General features: G+C 35.2%; 1 protein-coding gene across 6 annotated transcripts; it reads right to left on the bottom strand.

Moving 5' to 3' along the window:
* Window positions 1-1,539: 1,539 nt before the first annotated feature.
* Window positions 1,540-19,440, bottom strand: LARP7 (La ribonucleoprotein 7, transcriptional regulator). Of its 6 annotated transcripts, XM_070791047.1 has the most exons (14): window positions 19,279-19,439; window positions 17,460-17,782; window positions 13,193-13,390; window positions 12,940-13,040; window positions 12,783-12,866; window positions 12,488-12,652; window positions 12,312-12,405; window positions 11,892-12,239; window positions 11,670-11,814; window positions 9,609-9,757; window positions 8,809-8,930; window positions 5,354-5,513; window positions 5,011-5,102; window positions 1,540-1,876 (listed from the first exon to the last, which is right to left on the bottom strand). In XM_070791047.1, exons 3-14 carry the CDS (start codon window positions 13,386-13,388, stop codon window positions 1,796-1,798), a joined length of 1,737 nt encoding a protein of 578 aa, XP_070647148.1. In that variant the 5' UTR covers window positions 13,389-13,390; window positions 17,460-17,782; window positions 19,279-19,439; the 3' UTR covers window positions 1,540-1,795. The 6 variants fall into 6 exon arrangements, with proteins under 6 accessions (XP_070647148.1, XP_070647152.1, XP_070647151.1 ...); XM_070791051.1 differs by lacking the exon at window positions 17,460-17,782 and having other exon boundaries at window positions 11,892-12,236; XM_070791050.1 differs by lacking the exon at window positions 17,460-17,782 and having other exon boundaries at window positions 8,809-8,927.
* Between the last annotated feature and the right edge of the window lie 44 nt (window positions 19,441-19,484).

A 19,484-nucleotide genomic window follows, 5' to 3' on the forward strand; every position in this document is an offset into this window, starting at 1 on the left:
GGAATCTTCCCGACCCAGGGATCAAACCCAGGTCTCCTGCACTGTAGGCAGATGCTTTACCATCTGAGCCACCAGGGAAGCCGGGGTCGATTAAGTATTCCTTTAGTTAAGTGAACTGAAGAATAAATGCAAGAATGAATGAATGAAATTTTCTCCCCCTCCATCTTTTTCTGTTTGTCCCTAGGACTTATCTAACATTGTGTAATTTTTACTTATTTTTATTTATCGTCTCTATCTACTGCTGGAATATAAGCACCATGAGAGAGGGATCTTTGATTTACTTCACTAATGCCTCCCAAGTGCTACAATAGTGTCTTAATTAGGCTTTCCTGGTGGCTCAGACGGTAAAGTGTCTGCCTACAATGTGGGAGAGCCAGGTTTGATCCCTGGGTAGGGAAGATCCTCTGGAGAAGGAAATGGCAACCCACTCCAGTACACTTGCCTGGAAAATCCCGTGGATGGAGAAGCCTGGTAGACTACAGTCTATGGGGGTCGCAAAGAGTCGGACACGGACTGAGTGACTTGACTTTCTTTCTATCTTGTTTTAAAGACTGCCAAGGGGAGAATTTCTGAAAGTTTACTTGATAACCTCTCCAAAGTCACCTATGACAGCCCTCCTTGAAATTAACTGAATTCTTGAGACATACTCCTACTATTGATTATTCTAGATCAACCGGAGCATATGTAGTCATAATCCTTATAAGAGGGTTTAGCAACAATTTACTGATCATTCTTTTTCTTCATGAGTGTGTATGCTAGCTTTTCTTCGTGGGGAGAGAAAAACTAGTGAGTCAGTGGCAACCTGCCAGCATGCCTATTTTTGGTAGTAAGCTGCTGCTACCCCAACCTGATGCAGCCAATTTACTTAAATCTCTGGCCCATAGGAGTGAACAGATTCTTGATTCTTTGCCTCCCACAATGCATCCAAGGGATATCCAAGTTAATCCCCCACTGCTGGACAAAGCTGATGGGACTAGAAATGGGTCTGTAGACCAAGGAAATGAATCCCAAGGTTATCCAGAGTACTTTCCTGATATCCTGATGAGAGATTAAGATGCCAGTCATGTACATCCCTGGACATTCAGTTCTAGGAAGGCCTTCAACACTCCCTTCTGTGATTTTCCTGAATAAAATGATACACTTCAATTATACCAAAGGCTGGTTCCCAGAAGATATTTTTTTCTGTGTTTACAGCATCTGGTACATTTTATTTTGTCTAATCAAAATAAAATGTTTACTTCATTTATGAAAACAAACTTAGTATGTTTAAAACATTTAAATTGCAAACAGTTCATATAGTCAGTTCAATGGAAGCTCGGACAGGCAAAGTACAATAAACAGAATGAAATACCACACACATGTCTCTGTATAAATCAACATGAAAGGATATCTAAGATATTTCAAATGGAAAAAGCAAGTTACAAAATAAAAAGCACAATGAGCATTCTCTGTTAAACATTTCCCCCAAGCTATTTATTTAGATAGTATTATTTTTGCATATATGTTGTTTTCGTAATATAAAAACATCAAACTTAATGATAATTTCAAACACATTTATTTTCTAAATCACCAGGTTTATTTGTGTCATATAATTTCAACAAATGCAACGTTTACAGAAAAACTGTGGTAAACAATGTAACTGTGTCCAGGAAAAGTATTTACAAGTCAAAGAACAAGTATTTAATTAAATGTAGGTTTTAGAAAAACATTATGCATTATCACCATAAAAAAAAGATATTCCTAAGAATAGCTCTAGTATCCAGTGAAATCTGAAGAGGTACACAAAAAATTTTTTTCAGTCATATTCAGAAAATCTTATGTGTTGACTTGCTTGTTGAGTCTTTTCGAGTCTAATCTTTTCAGCTTTGGTGATTAACTACAGAGAAAAAAATCAGAAATTAGAAGGAACTGGATACCTAAAAACAGAAAGATAATTATGACTAGAAAAATCTCACAACTATTACCTTGAATAAAATTTTTTAAAAAGGGGAAGAGGAAAACAAATGAGATAATTAAGCTCAGGTCAAATCAGTTACAGAGAGAACTACTAAATTAGAGCTTATTAAATATAGTAGATATTAAATTTTTGAATTATCTAAGATCCTTGCATTTTAGTTCTAGACTACTAAAATTTTTTCAATTAAAAATAACCAATAATTTGGTTATTAATTAATTAATAAATAACCATAATTCCACCAACATGGACCTACTATTCAGTATAGGGAATGCTCCTCAGTATTCTGTAATAACCTAAATGGGAAAAGGATCTGAAAAAGAACACATGTATATACGTAGTAACTGAATCACTCTGCTATACACCTGAAACTAATACAACACTGTTAATCACCAATGTGCCAATATAAAAGTAAAAAATTTTTTTTGACATTTTAGGAGGGTTGAGGACCAATCTTTGTTTCATCATATCCCTTTGGGTTTGAGTATTAAGACACTTTGCTTAGAAATTTGAGAAATATTCTAAATAAGGATCTGCTATTAAAAGTACTTATTATTACACCCTTACATAAATAATCAAAAATTTTAAAGAAGGCAAATGAAATTATGCAGAATGAAGAAGACCATTTAAAAATGCCCAAAAGCTTTCTTGATAGAAAAACTAAAGTAGCATATTTAGCTTTGGAGGAAATGAAAATCTTAGTCTCTTATAAACACAGATTCTAATTACTATTCATTAAAATAGTTTTTTTAAACTGGTGATAAGTGGTCATGGCAGGAAGTCACCATTATTTATTTTTCATTTTTTTTTATTGTGGTAAATTTTTAGGAAGTCACTTTCAGATTAAACTAAACGCAAACTGATCAGTGGAGTCAAAATTTAAGTGTTTAAAATCACAACCATATACTTTTTGCAAATTTTATGAATTCTATCTTTATCTGTTTAATAGCTGATCTGTCAGTACTTTATAAAGCAAAGATGATTTTGATGAAAACAACAAAAAATTCAAATGTGCTCTACAAGCTAAAGAAAAATGAGAAAAGCCTCACTGTGTCTCCAATACCTGTTATCTAATTTTACTAAAATGCTCAACGTGATAGGGTACACTAGAAAAATTTGATTGAGGTAGAATGAATGAGACCCCTTAGGGCATGTCTTTCCTTCATCTTACTGATCTTTTGTTACAGGTCTTAATTTATCTGCACTTGATTTTTATATGTCAAAATATCATACATAGAAAACAAAGTATTTCTTTATCACTTGTCTTTTAATTCTATACAAACTGAACAGAACTTAGAAAAGTGTCCCCAGTAGCCCTCTCCTCCATAAAGTGAAAAAGAAGAACCAGGATTTTCTATATAAGTATTTTTCTTTCACTCAAGTATACTACTGTGGAAACAGTAAAATGGCATGCCAGTGAGGTATTTACACTATACTTTTGGCTGTTAATTTTTTCTAAACACTTATTTTCTATTACTAATATGCTTGCTTGCTTCCTGTACTCCAGCTACACTGGCCTCCTAGTCTGATAATCTCCCTTCAAGACCTCTGTACTCTCAGTTGCCTCAGAGAGTAAAGTGGAGCACCTAAATTCTCCTGGCTTGTCTGCTCACTTCCCTAAAGTCTGCTCTACGGTCACCTTTGTAGAGAACTTTCCAAGGAACCTCATCTGATGTACCCCATTATACTTTTGAGTTTTCTGCACAGCACTGGTCATCATCTGACCTATATTAACTCTAAGCCTCATGAAAGAAGGAGACCTTGTTACTCATGGCTAGACACTCAGTTCTTACACAAACCAATACCAAAAATGTTAATTAAATGAATTAACAAAGTAGTAAACTAATAACCTCCTCTCCTCTGAGAAGCTAGGTTGTGTGGAACCTTTTTTCATTTTATGAAATGAGCAAACTAGTACTTTCATTGCTTTAGCTACAATTCTATACTTTCAGATGACTGCTCACCATACAAATCATGCTAATGATAAAAGCCTGATCCTGTTAATCAATACATGAGAACTCTTCAATTCAATGATAGAACTACTCACTGGTTTCAACCCAATTTATAAAATTCTCTGTCAATGTTTATTTCCTTGTCTCAAATTTAATTTATACAGATGGAGTCTTTCTTAAAAACAAAACTGCTTTTTTCTAGTTTTAAAAATACACACAATTCAAATGATATTTTACACCAATTAGAAGGAGAAATATTACTTAACAAAGTGATTTCAATTGTGAGTTCTGGATTAATGATTTTAACATTTAAGTTAATCAAAGCTTAAGTAGGCTTTGAAATTAACACCTCATAGACCTGAAAGAGTCCTTAAAGAGGAAGGAGGCCTCTCTATCTCAACAAATTCAGTCTGCATTCATGGAAAGAGAATTAACAAAGATCAGTAGAAAACCTCCTCCCAAGTCATTTTAAATTCCAATGAATCCTAGGAGATGCAAGACTAATGAAAAAAACTTGATTTTCCAATTAAAAAAAAAAAAGAATTTTATACATAGGAACAATTAACAAACCCAGAACACAGGAAGTATGATCTTTCATAAAATAATGCACATACATCTTTTTGGATTTTATTGATTTTTACAGTATACAATTAGAAATTGATAATATTAATTATTTTGTGCCCTATTTTGCTCTAAGCACTTTAAGATGTACTTTTACACGTATAACATTTTTAAAAAGAATAAACAGCTTACTAGCAATAATAAACATCTGATAAATTCTTAAGTGTCATTTAAAGTAAAATTATTAAGAGACTTGCTTTAAATTATTATTTTTTTTTCTATAAACTATTTAATGAACTAATTTAAGCTTGTTTATTTCCCTTGTCAGCTATTCTAGAGAAAAAGGAATAAAGCTTACCATCACTATTGGGAATAATATGCATAGTTTCTGAATCTTATCTGTGGAGACTCATATCTTTAAAAACTACACTCTAAATACACACTGTGCTTTTTACCATTAAGACAATCTTTAAATAATCATTTACCACAAAGTTATGAAAGAAAACAGCCAGAAACTGAAATTACAAAGTATGAACTGATTACCTTCTCAGTGCCTCTTTTCTTTTCACGAGGTTGGTTAAGTTTGGCCTGCCTATCTACCAAAATCTTCTGCCAATACCTCTGTTCATGATCACCTTTAAGAAAACAAACACACATAAACATGCTTATCACTGAACATAAGGATACAGATGAAGAAACACATCCACAGCTTTGTATTTTCAGTAGAACCGGAACAGTTGTCCGAGTTATTTAATGCCTTTTACGTATATTAGTGTAGAGAAACCTCCCCCTAGTTTTTCATCTGCCAAACTCGGAAATTATAAAACAATCACCCCAAAATAAGCATTGTTAAAAAAAAAAAAGAGAAGGTTCTATAAAGTTTTACCAGAAAGAATCTCTAGTTGCCAGCAGTGTTTCTTTTTAATTTCCGAATGTGCAGTTACTACTGCTTGAGCATCCTCAGGAGTTTTAAATCTAGCATGGCATTCTGTATCTCCTTCCAGCAAATCAACATAAACAACTTCTGAGATTGCTGCCAAAGTATCCTGCATTAGAATTTAGAAGGGCTTAAAATAAATAATAAAAACATTTGATTATAATTCTAAAATTATTCCAGTATAGGACCTATTGTAAAATTGAGCCATGTATCATTTCAAATGAGGAGTAACTATTTCATTTCAGTTAGCTTCCAAGATATATACAAATGGAGAATTCCTTGGCAGTCTAGTGGTTAGGACTCTTCACTCGCACTTCCAAGGGTACAGGTTCAACTTCTGGTCTGGGAGCTAAGATCCCATAAGCTAATAAGATGCCCAAAACAGACCCCAAACCAAAAACCAAACCACCACCTAAAAAGAGACCTCAAACAAAAACAAAAAAACAAATGCTCTTAGAAATAGACTTGGACAAAGTTGAGTACCAATTTAACATCAACTCTAACAACTTTCTTTCATTCAACAGTATCTTTAAAATCATGCTAGATGGGAATATGGCACAAGGCAAAAAAGATCTATAATACAGAATGTACAGACACTTTCCTCTAACACTCAAATTTAGAAGAAGGGTTCCATGTCTGGGTGTAAAGAGTAAAATAAAAAACAAAACTGAAATGGCATTAAGGAAGAAGTTGTGTTTCCACTTACCTGTATAAAATCACTTAGGACTTAAAATATATGCAAACTTTTTATAACCACTTGTGAAAAATGTTTCAAGGAGCACAGAAAGAAGCTTGGTTCTCAAGTTGTCTATGGGAATACAGATGGGGCCAGAGTTTTTACTCTGATAAAACATCTAAGCAACCTCTTCGAGTCACGTAGCAATGAGAAGTTTTACCTATAAGGCCTGCTGTGAAGGCAAATTAACAAGATTCCTGCATTCCCAAGTCATTTTTTTTTTTTCACAGCAGGTTCTACAGTGTAAGCAAGGTAATTATGCAGGAATGTTACACTAATTCTTAATTCAACAACTTCCATTCATAAAGCTAAAGTAACTGAAGGTTCCCAACTGAAAAGAAAAAAAAAAAAAAAAAAAAAGCCCTACCTACCTCAACTCCTTCAGTTTAAACCCAAAATTTCAAGGTGCAACTAATTTAGATTATTTATTAAAAGAAATATTTATTTGGCCACGCCTCTTGGCTCGTGGGATCTTAGTTCCCCAACCAGGGACTGAACCCAAGTCTTTCACAGTGAGAGCTTGGAATCCTAACTACTGGACCACCAGAGAATTCCCTAGATTACATTTTGATGTTGAATTTTAAAATTCTGAATTACAGAAAGAACTCAGCAATACCTGGAAAGGTTACTTCATAAGAAAAGTGCCTTAGTTAATAATAAAAAATAAGTAGTAAAAATCCATGCTTATATATTAATACAAGCCAGGTACTAAGTCTTAATTTATCCCAACAGTTAAAACACTGCCTATCACAAAATAGACACTTTATAGGCAAATTCAATTTAAAAACTGAAAACTGGAGAGAAATATACTTGCCAATTCTTCCCATTTCTCTATCCAGTTAATGAGTTTTTAAACACAAAGAAGGAAATATAAGGTATTAAGTGATGAAATTTGAATGTGTTTATTGGTAGTAATGAGAGTTTTGTAACTGATATATTTACTAAATATCCATTATAATGTCAGGCTAATCTCCAGATTTAAAACCCTTCTTAGAATGACAAATTAACCTGGCAATCACATGGGAAACTCAGAGACAGCAGTAAGAATCATAGCTCAGTTTTTGTTCCAGCAAAATGTAAGTAATTAATAACTTGCTTAATGCACTTATTTTATGATTTTGGTGATCAAAAATGAATTTGTAATTGACATAATTACCATTTAGATAATAAAATCTCTCTGATAAATATAATTAAACCTATTCCAGTTATTCAAAATAACAAACTTTAAGTAGTTTTTCTTTTAAAACTTGGGCCATCTGACTAACCACAGCAGCATTTACACTTCAATGTTTTAATCCTTCTTATTGCAAAGTCTATTTTGCTACCAAATTTTGAAGTTCAAGCTAGTATATCAATTTGGGATTGACCAAATTCCTAATCAATACTATAGTGAGAGTCTAGATTTACGTCTTAGTGACAGCTACAGGATTTTAAGGAATAGGGTTTCAGATAAACAGTGCTTACGGATGGTTACAATGAGCAACTTTAATGGTAACAGAAGTTAAAAAATGTTGACTGGTAACAGTCTATGGAAAACCAAAACAACATACCACATGGTGCTGACCTCAGCGTATTTATAAATATACTTGCTAGTTACAGAACACATTGCATAGTTTAAGAAGAAAGTGTTTCACTTAAACGGATGACAAAATTTAAAAGTAAATAGGGTACTCCACCTAAAAAGAGTATGTGAATAACAAATATTGCCATGCTAGTACAAAATGCTGTAGAGGATAAACTCTATAAAGTGAAAAAAGACAAGAACAGCAGGGATAGGAATTTAAAGTGTAAACTATAAATTTTTGGAGATTTTCAAAATACTTTACACTTTCCTGTAATTGTTTCAAAAATTTTAAAATAATCGATGTGGACTGAAAATACCAAAAAAATTTTTTGGAATAAAATTTTTAAAGGCTCTTCTTGCCAAAAACAACAACCCTGCATTTTTTTCAGGAGAAAATTTCAATTCTCAAGAGGATTCATTAACAGACAAAAATAAACTAAGTCTACGGTAAGTGAAAAATATGCACACTATCCCTTTTATTTCAAAATAGTTCTGATTTTTTTTTTAAGTCACAAAATCTTTCAGGAATCTATTGAAAACTAAAAGCTCTAATGAAAACAAATCACAAATTCTCTAGTTTGCTCCAAATAAGACAACAGCAAATAGTTACAGTTTTATTTTAGAAACAATCACAAACCAACTTTAGTGTTAGTTCAATCTTTATGAAAGTTTTATCCCTAAGTATTGCCCCAAAATCTAGTTTCTGTGGATTTTTCTGAAAAACAGAAAAGGTCCCCTGAGAAAACGAATATTGGGAAAGCATTTTACTTAATCTCCTCTTTTGCTATAATAACTACAGTAGGGTTTCATCTGTTTCCTATACACAATCATTGGGCCACCAATAAAAATAGCACAAATTGCTGTTTTCCTATAAAAGGATTAAACTAAATTCACTATAAATTTGATTCAGTGAGGAATTTCAGGTATCAGAATTTGCTTCAAGTCAGACTTAAAGGGTTATTATGGAATCAACCCAATGAGCAGTTTACCACAAGAGAACAAATCCTAATTTGATTTGCCTCATTTTCCATATTCAAAACACTTTCACATGGGGGTTTTTAAGAAGAAAGAGAAACAACTATCATGGGGATTCAAAAGCATTACCCTGACTTGTTTCCTGCCAGGTAAAGGCTCGGTGCTAACGATCTTCACAATCACACCACTCACAAACTGCGGTCCTGCTGAATTAACTTTCTCCTGAGGACCACACTCTTCACTGTTTGCTGCTGATGCAAAAAGAAAAAGACCAGGAAAATACCTCTTACTTTAATAATTTAACGCTTATAGGCCTGCTCTAGAGTATCAATAATGGTCTCCCAGCTTTATTTAAGTAATTTAAACTTACTCATAAGGCCATTATGTTGTAAGTTATACTATTTATTACAGATTACCATAAAGTAAAATACAGAAACTCTTATTATTGTAAATGCAAACTTCTACCCTTAGAACAACACGTTAAAAATCTTAAAAATGTCCCCTTTCACTGAACCAATAAATTGTTTTACTCATAAAGAAATAAACAGGCATAGGTATACCATTACAATTCAAATGTGGAAATTTATATTTTCAACTTATGGGAATTTAAAATATAAATATCAAAGATCATCTTTGTTTCTACAAATGTGATGAACTACAGACTAGGCACTCATCACTAATTTTGATTACTAATGAAAACTGTATAGAGAAAATTTACGTGATTAAAAAAGATTCAGTTTAAAATGAGCCCTTCAAATATTTTTAGGTTAAGGATAAATCATATCTGGACACTTGAGAAATCAGTAATTGCTCTAATAACAACCACTATATAATTGAGTTTCAAAAACTAAAATTTATCTTACAATAACTCAGTGCGTTTTAGCATAAGTACAATATAATGCTACAAAAACTATCATATTGATGCTTACTTTTTTCATTTTTCATTCCGGAATTAGTAGGTACTCCATTTGTTTCCATTTCTGATTGTGATTTTATTTGGGATATTGTTTTTTTTAAAGAAGCCATGCTGGCTTTTTGCAGTGCTAAATACTCTTTCTTCAAATCCAACCATTCTGTTCTGTAGTGAAAATAATTGTACTTTTAAACAGTGACAACAGATCATTAAATAAAAAGTAAGTCTCAAAATATAGACAGTGACTTTTAACTACTCCTTCTCCCAAACTTTCTTTAAACACAGTTAAATTATCTCCTGAGTTCTAAGTCTATCTGGCAAACAAGAAAAGGGGAGTTCCCTCCGTCCCAACATTCAGATTAAATGTTTTATATTTGCTGATTCAATTCTTTAGTATTTTTCAAATATGTGAGTGACAAAAATAAAAGCACTGAGTTAACTAACTAGTAACATTTACTAGAAAAGTCAGTTAACTCTGGGTGAAAAATTAAAATTTTAAGATTTGTTAAACTGCTTCCAATTTGAAAGGTAACATTCCTCAGTATTTACAGGAGTCAAAGGAATTTCTAAGAAGAAAAAAAACACCCCATGGAAGCAATTTATTTATTTACATACATTTAACGTGTAGAGGTTTCTTCAAACAGCTAGAGCTCCTCCAGATAGAAACACAATGCCTCTCCTGGCTCTGCAGGAGCACTCATTGTTACCCTAATCTGTGCCATCAAACAAGCAGATAGGGGATTTTTTTTTTTTTTTAAAGAGGAGAATATCTGTGGTAATGGTTTTAGCTGTTAACATTGACATCTGTATACTTCAAAAAAAAAAAAAAAAAAAAAATCCAGACCCACCCAGGACCATACATTCCCTGAGAGCTGATACATTAGAATAACAAAGGGCTCTTGTAATGATTCTCTGAGATAAAAAGGGAAAAGGAATTCAGGAGTTAAGAATAGTATAAATAGAAGTACCCAAAGTCCATGCCTTTTAACCCTCCAAGAGGAAAACTGGAATCTTTGGAAACTGTAATCCAGGAAAGTTAAGAAAGAAACTCTTGTAAAAGGTATGCCGTTTTCTTTCTTCTACTTATCTTCCACCTCTTGAGAAGATGGACTCCCTTTAACTTTAACATGGTAGTACTTTCTGTGACTTTTGAAATAGTAAGTGCTTCCATGTTTTAGTAGAAGTGAATCCAAATTATGCCCCTGGATACAAGATGGCAACTTTTATAATTTATCGAAGCTAAAAGGGGATCCCCTCTGCTTTAACATGGGGGTACCTGCTGTGTAAAGCAAAAGTAAGTGCTTCCATGTTTCAGTGGAGGTGTCTCCAAGTCAATACTTTAAAAGGATTTACGATCTGGTATTTTACAGAACTGTTGAAACTGGCTATTAATGAAGCTCTGAAAGTAGTGGAAATGTAGCATTGCTTAATTTCAAATAAAAGATAAAAAGTAAGTAGTCCTTTTAACGATGACATTGTTACCATTTTTTATCATTGTTATATCATTTTTTATCATTGTTATATCATTTTTTTTATCATTTTATATCATTGTTACCATTTTGCTTAATGTAAGTTTGTCAGGCATTTATTCTGTTCCCAGACTATTTTCTAAATGTACTTTTCAGGTTAAAGAAAATTCACGATTTTTCCCAAGACTGGGCTCCCCACCACTTAAACGTGGATGTACTTGCTTTATAGCTAAAAAAGTAAGTGCTTCCATGTTTTAGTGATGGTAAGTCTTCTTTTTTCATTTTATCTTCAAGAAAATGCAAAGAGTACTTACTTACACTGCTGGTCTTTGGCATATTCAAGATGTATTTTTAAAGCTATTAAGGAATACCCTCTACTTTAACATGGAGGCACTTGCTGTGACTTCATAAAAAAATAAGTGCTTCCATGTTTTAGTGCGGTGGTTCCTTTTTAAACCTCAGCATTGTGTAACTTCTGTGCAGATCATGGCTTCAGGCCATTACTGTTGCTAATATGCAACTCTGTTCAATTCAAATTGGAATTGCACTTTAGCAATGGTGATGGAGTGTGTCATTTGCCAACAATATAATTTGTACCGGTGACTTACTTTGATAGTACTCGTAATGGAATAACCTCTTCTCCCATTTTATGCCTCTCTTTATGTTTTTTCTTATGCTTTCTTTTTGCTTTCAGTAGGGATCCGTCTTTTATATCTCCAGTATCCTTTTCCTCTTCCGTAGAGACTTCTAATTCTAAATTAACAGAAATAAAGACATGAGTTAAGAAGAAACCCCTCCTTATCTAATCCTAAACATAAAGTCAGAAATACCTTTGTTTTCTTTACAAACTTCTGGAGCTTCTTTTTTAACGTCTTTCTGTGACACTTTCTTAACTTTCACTTTGGGAGTGAGGCAGTCTGCATCTTCAGAGCCGCTTCTTTTCCTCTTCCCTGCTTTGACTAAAGGTAAGCTGGATACTTCAGTTTTTTCTCGTTTTTTCTTTTTCTTTGTGGGTTGCTTTTGGGGTTCAGTAACCTCTACTTCAGAGCTCTCAGATGTGGTCCTTGATCTTTTCTTACAGCCACTTTCCTTGCTCGCGTCCATATTTGACTCCTTGGTCTGGATATTGTCGTCTTTCTTTGTTCGGCCTTTCTTCTTTTTTTTCTTTTTCTTTTCTTCTGTAACAATGTTATTTTATTTACTTATTTTACTTCATCTAAGTGTAAATAAAGTATTTAATAATAACTCACCAGTTACGCTGAGCGCAGGAATGGGCTTGTTTTTCACGGTCTTGGGAAATACACCAGGTTTTCTTGGTGCTTCCTCTGGCGGGTTATTAAGAAACTGAAATGAAATAAGCAAAATTTTGTTACTGTTTAAGACACTTAGTAATTTTCTTTCTCTTTCTTTTAGGTTGTGGACCTACCTCAATAGCTTTTGCAGCTTGTTCTTTTGTTTCAAATTCCACGAAGGCAAATCCCTTTGGGTCCCCAGTAGATTTATAATGTGGTATACTTATATAAACAACATTGCCACATTTCCCGAAGACTCTCTCAATCCAGCTGTGGTTAACATTTTTGGGAAGTAATTCCTATAATAAAATAGTAATAATAAATTGTTAAAAACCTTAACTGAAAATAAAGCTTTACTTAAATTCACTACTACTACAATGTTTCTGTTGGGTGACAACAGTTCTGAGCTTTTCCAGAAAAACTGCTTACCACATACACTGTCCGCTCATCCTCATCCTTTGGCCTTTCACCCAGTGGCTTTTTCCTCCTGATTCTGGTGCCTTCTAAATCCAGCTTTAAAACAGTACATAAAGTCAGTATTAATTAACAGTATCATGTGACACATAATATATGTAACAATTCTTACCTCTACAACAGCAGAACTTTTTAGTGCTCTGGCTATTAACTTTCCATCAGTGGTCAATTTTTTCATTTTGTTGAATGACACAAGAAGTGATATATCAACATCTAATGAAAACATAAATTTAAAAAAGTTTCAAAAACATTTTTAACTGTTTAATGTTTAATACACAGTGTATATTGTACATTATATGCAGCATATATAGATTAGAAGTAGATAGAGCTCTTACAACTTGTATAATACACTAAAGGAAACTTACATCCATCTCTAGATTTTTCTATCTGCTCTCGAAGAAATCTATCCTTGTGGAGATTTGCATCTCCAAACCAGAAGTCCACTTGCTTCACAATATCTGCAAGCACCTGTTTAACTCTAGACCGTTTCTTTTTTTCTTCTTTTTTCTTTTCTATGCTTTCTTCCATTGCCTTTTCTTTATTTCCACTTTCAGCTTCCATTTCTGTCAAATAGGAAGAAAAGGTAAATATTTTAAGTATTAGTGACATAAAAAATACTTAATTTAGCCTTTATCTGAAGGGAAATGGGCTCAAATATCTCTACCAGAGAACAAACTTCGGATATTTTCACTATTAGCTGTGGAAACTTTCATTTTGCCTGTTTATCTCCTATGTTAACAGCGTTTTTTCATACATTCGAGTATAAATAAGGAATGACAGACTGAAGTGTTCATTTCACAACCTCCAATGAGAGAAAAACACTTGATTTTTAAAACTGTTCTTTGCTTGCTGAAGTGTCAGTGAGATCTCTTATAATCAAGACTGCAAAGTTCTACACAGACAACTAATCTGTTTGCCCTCTTTTCTATTGCCCTTTTTAAAACCTTACTGTTTATCCTATATCTTTGTTTTGCTCACTGGTACATTCCCATTTCCTGGTATACAGTAATTCAAAAATCTGTTGGATGGTGTCATCTTAGTTGATACACTAAACTTACACACACACTAAAAATGAGTTAGCAAAGGCCTAACAGGAGGCCTGGGGTGATACTAAGACAAATGGGAAGTTTCATCTGTCTTCTCTGGTGCACTGGGGTGGGAGATGCTATTAGTTGGTATGCAGGCCTTGAGGCTGACCAGCATGACAATAGATTGGTGGGCTAAAGCTTTTGGGTATCAAGGTGACCAAAACACGATACTAGTCTTAGATAAGGGTAGGGGAAAGCAGTGGATTTGGGTTAATTGCTGTATTTGGGGAAGACTGGGACTACATCTCCAGAAGAGATGAAGATTCTGCCCCTACGCTTATCTTCTGTCTTATATCCTTTAAAGCTCAGTAAACAGTTATTAGATTAAAGCCTATTTGTGTCTCCTGAGTCTGTCAGCTATAATCTGAAAGTGCAGCAGTGATGCTGCAGATAGAAACAGATTTTGTTTCAAAGTGACATCCAGGAGGAGGGTACGAAGCCATTAATGCATTTCACTTCAAACCGCCAACTCAATGTGCATTCTCATCAAAGGAAGAGTATTTTGGCATTTTTAAAACAGGCTTCTGTTGGTCGGGTAAGCACTAATTTCTAAAACATAAGTAATTTATTTAGATGATGCTAGCCTAACTCATAAAATGGAAGTACATGCCAAAATTAACCATTAGAAAAACAATCAGGTGCTGCATAACCATTTATTTCTCACCTCACTCTCACTTCAACCCATCCTGTCAGGCTTTCCTTTCCATCATTCTAATGAAACTGAATACTAGGGTCTCCACTGTCTACCAGACCTCTCAGGAGCATTTGCAGTTGCTAACGCCCTCGCTGAAAACATTTTCTTCATTTGGCTTCCAGGAGTTGTCTTCTCCATTTCCTTCTCCGGACCCTCCGACTCTGTCTGCTCTACCTTTCCATGATGCTCAGGACTGCATTTAGTCCTGGGCTCCCTGATCTACACAGATGCCCTTTCAGAGGGTCTCTGGCTTTAAGCTCCATGGCTCTATATGTTGATGTTTAACAAACCTATCTGCCCCACTCCCGACTTATCCCATTATCTCCCCATTCCAACAGGCAAATACCCACCTGACCTCTTCACTTATTTATCTGAAGCATATCTCAAGCTTAAATTGAACTCTCAAATTTTAGTAAACCATGTTTTTTGCCTAGTTTTTCCCATCTCAGAAAATACCAGTAAAAATTGCTGAGAGGGCAAAAACACTGAAATCCTTCTTAATTCCTCCCTCACACCCCACAGCCAATTTATCAGCATTTCTGTTGGCTCTAGCTTTTCAAAATTCATATGAATTCTCATTTCTTCCATCACAACCACCTGTTCCAAGCTATCACGGGTGTCTTGCCTGCAGTTCAAACACATCCTCACATTTACTTGCTTCTACTCCTCTTCCATTATCAATTCTCCAGACAGCAGCCAGAATGATCATTTAAATATATAAGTAAAATGTCAATTTCTTGAACAAAATCCTCCAAAGGTTTCTTATCCCAATCAGAATAAAATGAAAAATCCTTATTGTGGCCTATAGGTCCTATTAGATCTGGCCTAGGGATTTCACTCTAACTTCATCACTTGCAACTTCTTTCAGGGTGCTCATTACAACCTCAACACACCATGGTTCCATTCCTTGAACAGTCTAATGCATTCCCACTTCACGGCTTTTTGTCCTGCTGTTCCCCAGCTTTCCTGTCACACCTGCAGGGATTACTTCCTTGTTCACCCAGGCCTCTGCAAATGTCACTTTTTCAAAGAGGCTTTCTCTTTCACCAAATCTAAAATATCCCTTCCCTGCCAACCATAACCCTACTCTCTCCCTCACTCACCACTTTCTATACTTATATCCTCTTATTCCTACCTGGAATTATAATTTTATTGCCTACCTGCTTCATTATAATATAAACACTACGAAGGCAGAGACTTCAGCTTGATCACAACCTTGGCATTTATTGAATAGTTAAGTAATATAACTAACAGTATCTAATAAACTGTCAAGTATTGAGCATTTCAAGTTATTTTGTAAGGGGGTAGAATTATGAACAAAATACAAATGTAGGCTATGATTGTCACTACAGAATTCACTATTAACTCTTCTGAAAAATCTATAAAGGGCAGATTACCACTTCTCCATTTGTTTTCATAGTCAAAGCCACCATCTAAGGAGATGGTGGACAGAACTACATAAACACAGAAAGCCACAAATCTCCAAGAAATCAGACTTTTCCCAGCATTCTCTTCTCAGCCCTGATACTCTCCTTCCTTCCTCATATATATATATATATACATTTTTTTTTTTTTTTGGTGGCCTGGAGAATTAAGTTCAGAAAATCTTGCCCCATGTGAATAACACTCATCTGCAATTTTTAATCTTAAAAATCTGTAGAGAATCAAATATATCTTCATTTTTGAGTACGGATATGGATTAAACAGGAAATAAGCTATGGTACAAGTTCTCTTCCCTACCTACACATTGGTTTCAGAAGATCAGGAAGTTACATGATAGTCATAGTTTACTTTCTCAATGTCCTATGATAACAAATAGGTCATTCCAAACATTCCAAATCAAAGTTGTTATCTTTCTTAGCAATGTCTGTTCTGCTGTTCTCACCACCCTCATTTTATTTAAGGATGACATATTCTACTTAGTTAACCAGTCGAGCTATTTACTAGCTGTATGAATTTTGGGCAAGTTAACTCAACTTTCTACGATCTACAAAGTGGAATAAAATTTATACTGACATAATTGGAGAAGGCAATGGCAACCCACTCCAGTACTCTTGCCTGGAAAATCCCATGGACGGAGGAGCCTGGTGGGCTGCAGTCCATGGGGTCGCTGAGGGTCGGACACGACTGAGCGACTTCACTTTCACTTTTCACTTTCATGCATTGGAGAAGGAAATGGCAGCCCACTCCAGTGTTCTTGCCTGGAGAATCCCAGGGACGGGGGAGCCTGGTGGGCTGCCGTCTATGGGATCGCACAGAGTTGGACACGACTGAAGTGACTTAGCAGCAGCAGCAATAGGGTTGTTGTAAAAATTAATCAAAATGAATAAAGCACTTTCCATTGCTGCTATACAGCACACAGTCAACAATATGTAACTGTTATTTATTATCATTTTATCATTTACCAATCTTTCATTAAGTCCTATCAATGTAACCTTTGGAATGGCTCTTATCTTCATTCAGTTTTCCACAACTACTGTTATAATAATATGGAAATAGTTTATAAATTGTTCGAGAAGTCATCCATCCTTCACAGAAGCTGTGTAACTTGTCTAAACACAGGTCTAATTTTGTGACTCTGATGTTAAAACTTTCAACAATAATAATTCTTTAGCATCTTTTGGTAACACAACATGTATTTTTAAAAAATTAAATGAATCAACTAGTTTCATAGGCTTTAAACAAAGAATAACAGTTACTGTGTAACACCAGTTACTTTACACACCTTGTTTTAAATCCTCATAATCCCTCTAGGTTGTTTCTCTTAACTTCTTTTTACAAAGGCTCAAAGGTTAAGTGACCTGGCTAAAGCTAGCTAGGTAAGTAAGCTCAGGTATGTTTAACTCTTACCCTGTTTACGTTTTAGTAGAACCTCTTGCAACCTCTTACCATGTAGTCTATGTTTTGACTCAGAAATCCTTTTTTTTAATTGTTAAAAAAATTTTTTACAACGTTGTGTTGGTTTCTGCTGTACAACAAAGTGAATCAGCCATTTGTGTGTTCGTGCTAAGTCGCTTCAGCAGTGTCTGAGTCTTTGTGATCCTATGGACTGCAGCCATCCAGGCTCCTCTCTGTCCAAGGAATTCTCCAGGCAAGAATACTGGAGAGGGTGGCCATGCCCTCCTCCAGGGGATCTTCCTGACTCAGGGATCTAACATTGCATCTTACATCACCTGCAATGGGAGGCAAGATTTTTTTAACAGTAGCGCCACCATCAGTCATAAATATACATATATCCCCTCATTCTTGAGCCTCCCTCCCCTTTCTCCATCCCACTCCTCTAGGTCATCACAGAGCACCAGACTGGGCTCCCTATGTCATACAGCAACTTCTCACCAGCTATCCATTTTACCATGCTACTTTCTCCATTCATTCACTCTCTCCCTCCCCACCCCCACTGTGTCCACAAGTCCATTCTCAACATCCTGGCTCAGAAATTCTTAACCTGAAATCCATGGAATTTAGGATGGATTTCAAAAATTATTGTGAATCCCAAGAAATTTTCAAAGGTAAATTTTAAAGAAAAGGTGAAATCATGACTTTTCTACATTTATAAAATGAACACGTCAATCATTTTATTTAAGTAATTAACCAGGGAACTAGTTAAGTCCTAAAAACCAGTTCAAAGGTGAACTCAAAAACTAGACAAGCATAAATACAAGCAAGCAAAAATATTGAAATGAACTTGTTAACAGATGTAACACTAATCAGGGCAATAACTCTGACTTATTTCAATTATAACTTACATAATTGTAACATAGCTCAGTGACAATGAAAAGCAGAGGTAAGCTGGAAAAGTAAGCCAGACACCTTTTATTTTGGCCATTTTAACCTCTTTTACAATTTTTCTTTAAAAGGTTATAGAAAATGTTTAGACATGTATATGCATTTTCCTGGGAGGCTCATTCATATCTTTTAAATCACATTTTAAAAGGAAATGGTGTGTCAAAAAGGTTAAGAACTATAGTTCTAGTCACAGCTGACTATCCAGCAGTGCCCACTTTCTTGTCTCTGCCTCTGCTTTAAGTGAGTCTTCTCGTCTTCCTTGTCTTATCAACTCTTACTCAGTTTTCAAGGCCCAGGTTAAACGGCATCTTACTCTTTCTAGCTTTCTGCTAGCACATTTTCCCTAAACAATCGCCTCATCTGTTTCCCTTTAGGTATGTCTATTAACGCACTCAATAATACACTGTATTTTTTCTTCCTTCCATAACTGGATTTTCAGCTCTCTGATAGAGACAAAAGTTCTGAAAAAGGAAATGACTTAATTTTATTTTTTGACTTAATTTTAAAATACAAGTCCACATTCGCTATCTGTTGGCCACCAAAACTCGAATCTGCGAAGAAAAGCAATTCCCCTTTTACCTACTGCCCCTTTAGGTACCCATCCTTCCTCGCGGAAGACGTCAAACGCGGGACTGCCCCAACCTTTCAAAACCGGACGACAGGCGCCCCCAATCACTAGAAAACTGGAACTGCAAGGGCTGCCGGAGAACTCTTGCGCGTGCGCACAGAGAACTAGGACACTAGGGCAATCGAACTGATGGGTGGGTGGGAGGGGGCGGGATGAGAAGGACCAGAGACGACAGAAAGGACTGCATAGAAAAACACTGAGAGTAATTGAGACCTCACCCAATCTGGGCTACCCTAGAGTCCACTTAGAACTTACTCTGTCCAATTCCCAAAACACAGGGCCAGAGACTGCGTTCTTCAGGTCTTCGCGTCCCCCGAACCTTATAGTCGTGGTTATTTTAGCGTCACATGAGCGACACTTCTTCCGAACGCCTTGGAAAAGATGGGCCCAGAGGCTGTGCGACCGTCATTTACGTCACAGGCGTAGGCTCGCTCAGCGTGGGGGCGGGACATCGGAGAACG

The sequence above is a fragment of the Bos indicus genome, chromosome 6, assembly GCF_029378745.1.
Source record: "Bos indicus isolate NIAB-ARS_2022 breed Sahiwal x Tharparkar chromosome 6, NIAB-ARS_B.indTharparkar_mat_pri_1.0, whole genome shotgun sequence".
Taxonomy (NCBI): Eukaryota; Metazoa; Chordata; class Mammalia; order Artiodactyla; family Bovidae; genus Bos; species Bos indicus.

Coding starts and splice junctions, on each gene's coding strand:
- LARP7 (XM_070791046.1), bottom strand. CDS start 13,388: ATGGAAGCTGAAAGTGGAAATAAAGAAAAGGCAATGGAAGAAAGCATA. Junction 12,653..12,782: donor ATGAGCGGACAGTGTATGTG/GTAAGCAGTTTT, acceptor ATTTTATTATAG/GAATTACTTCCCAAAAATGT. Junction 11,815..11,891: donor AGTTTGTAAAGAAAACAAAG/GTATTTCTGACT, acceptor CTGTTAATTTAG/AATTAGAAGTCTCTACGGAA.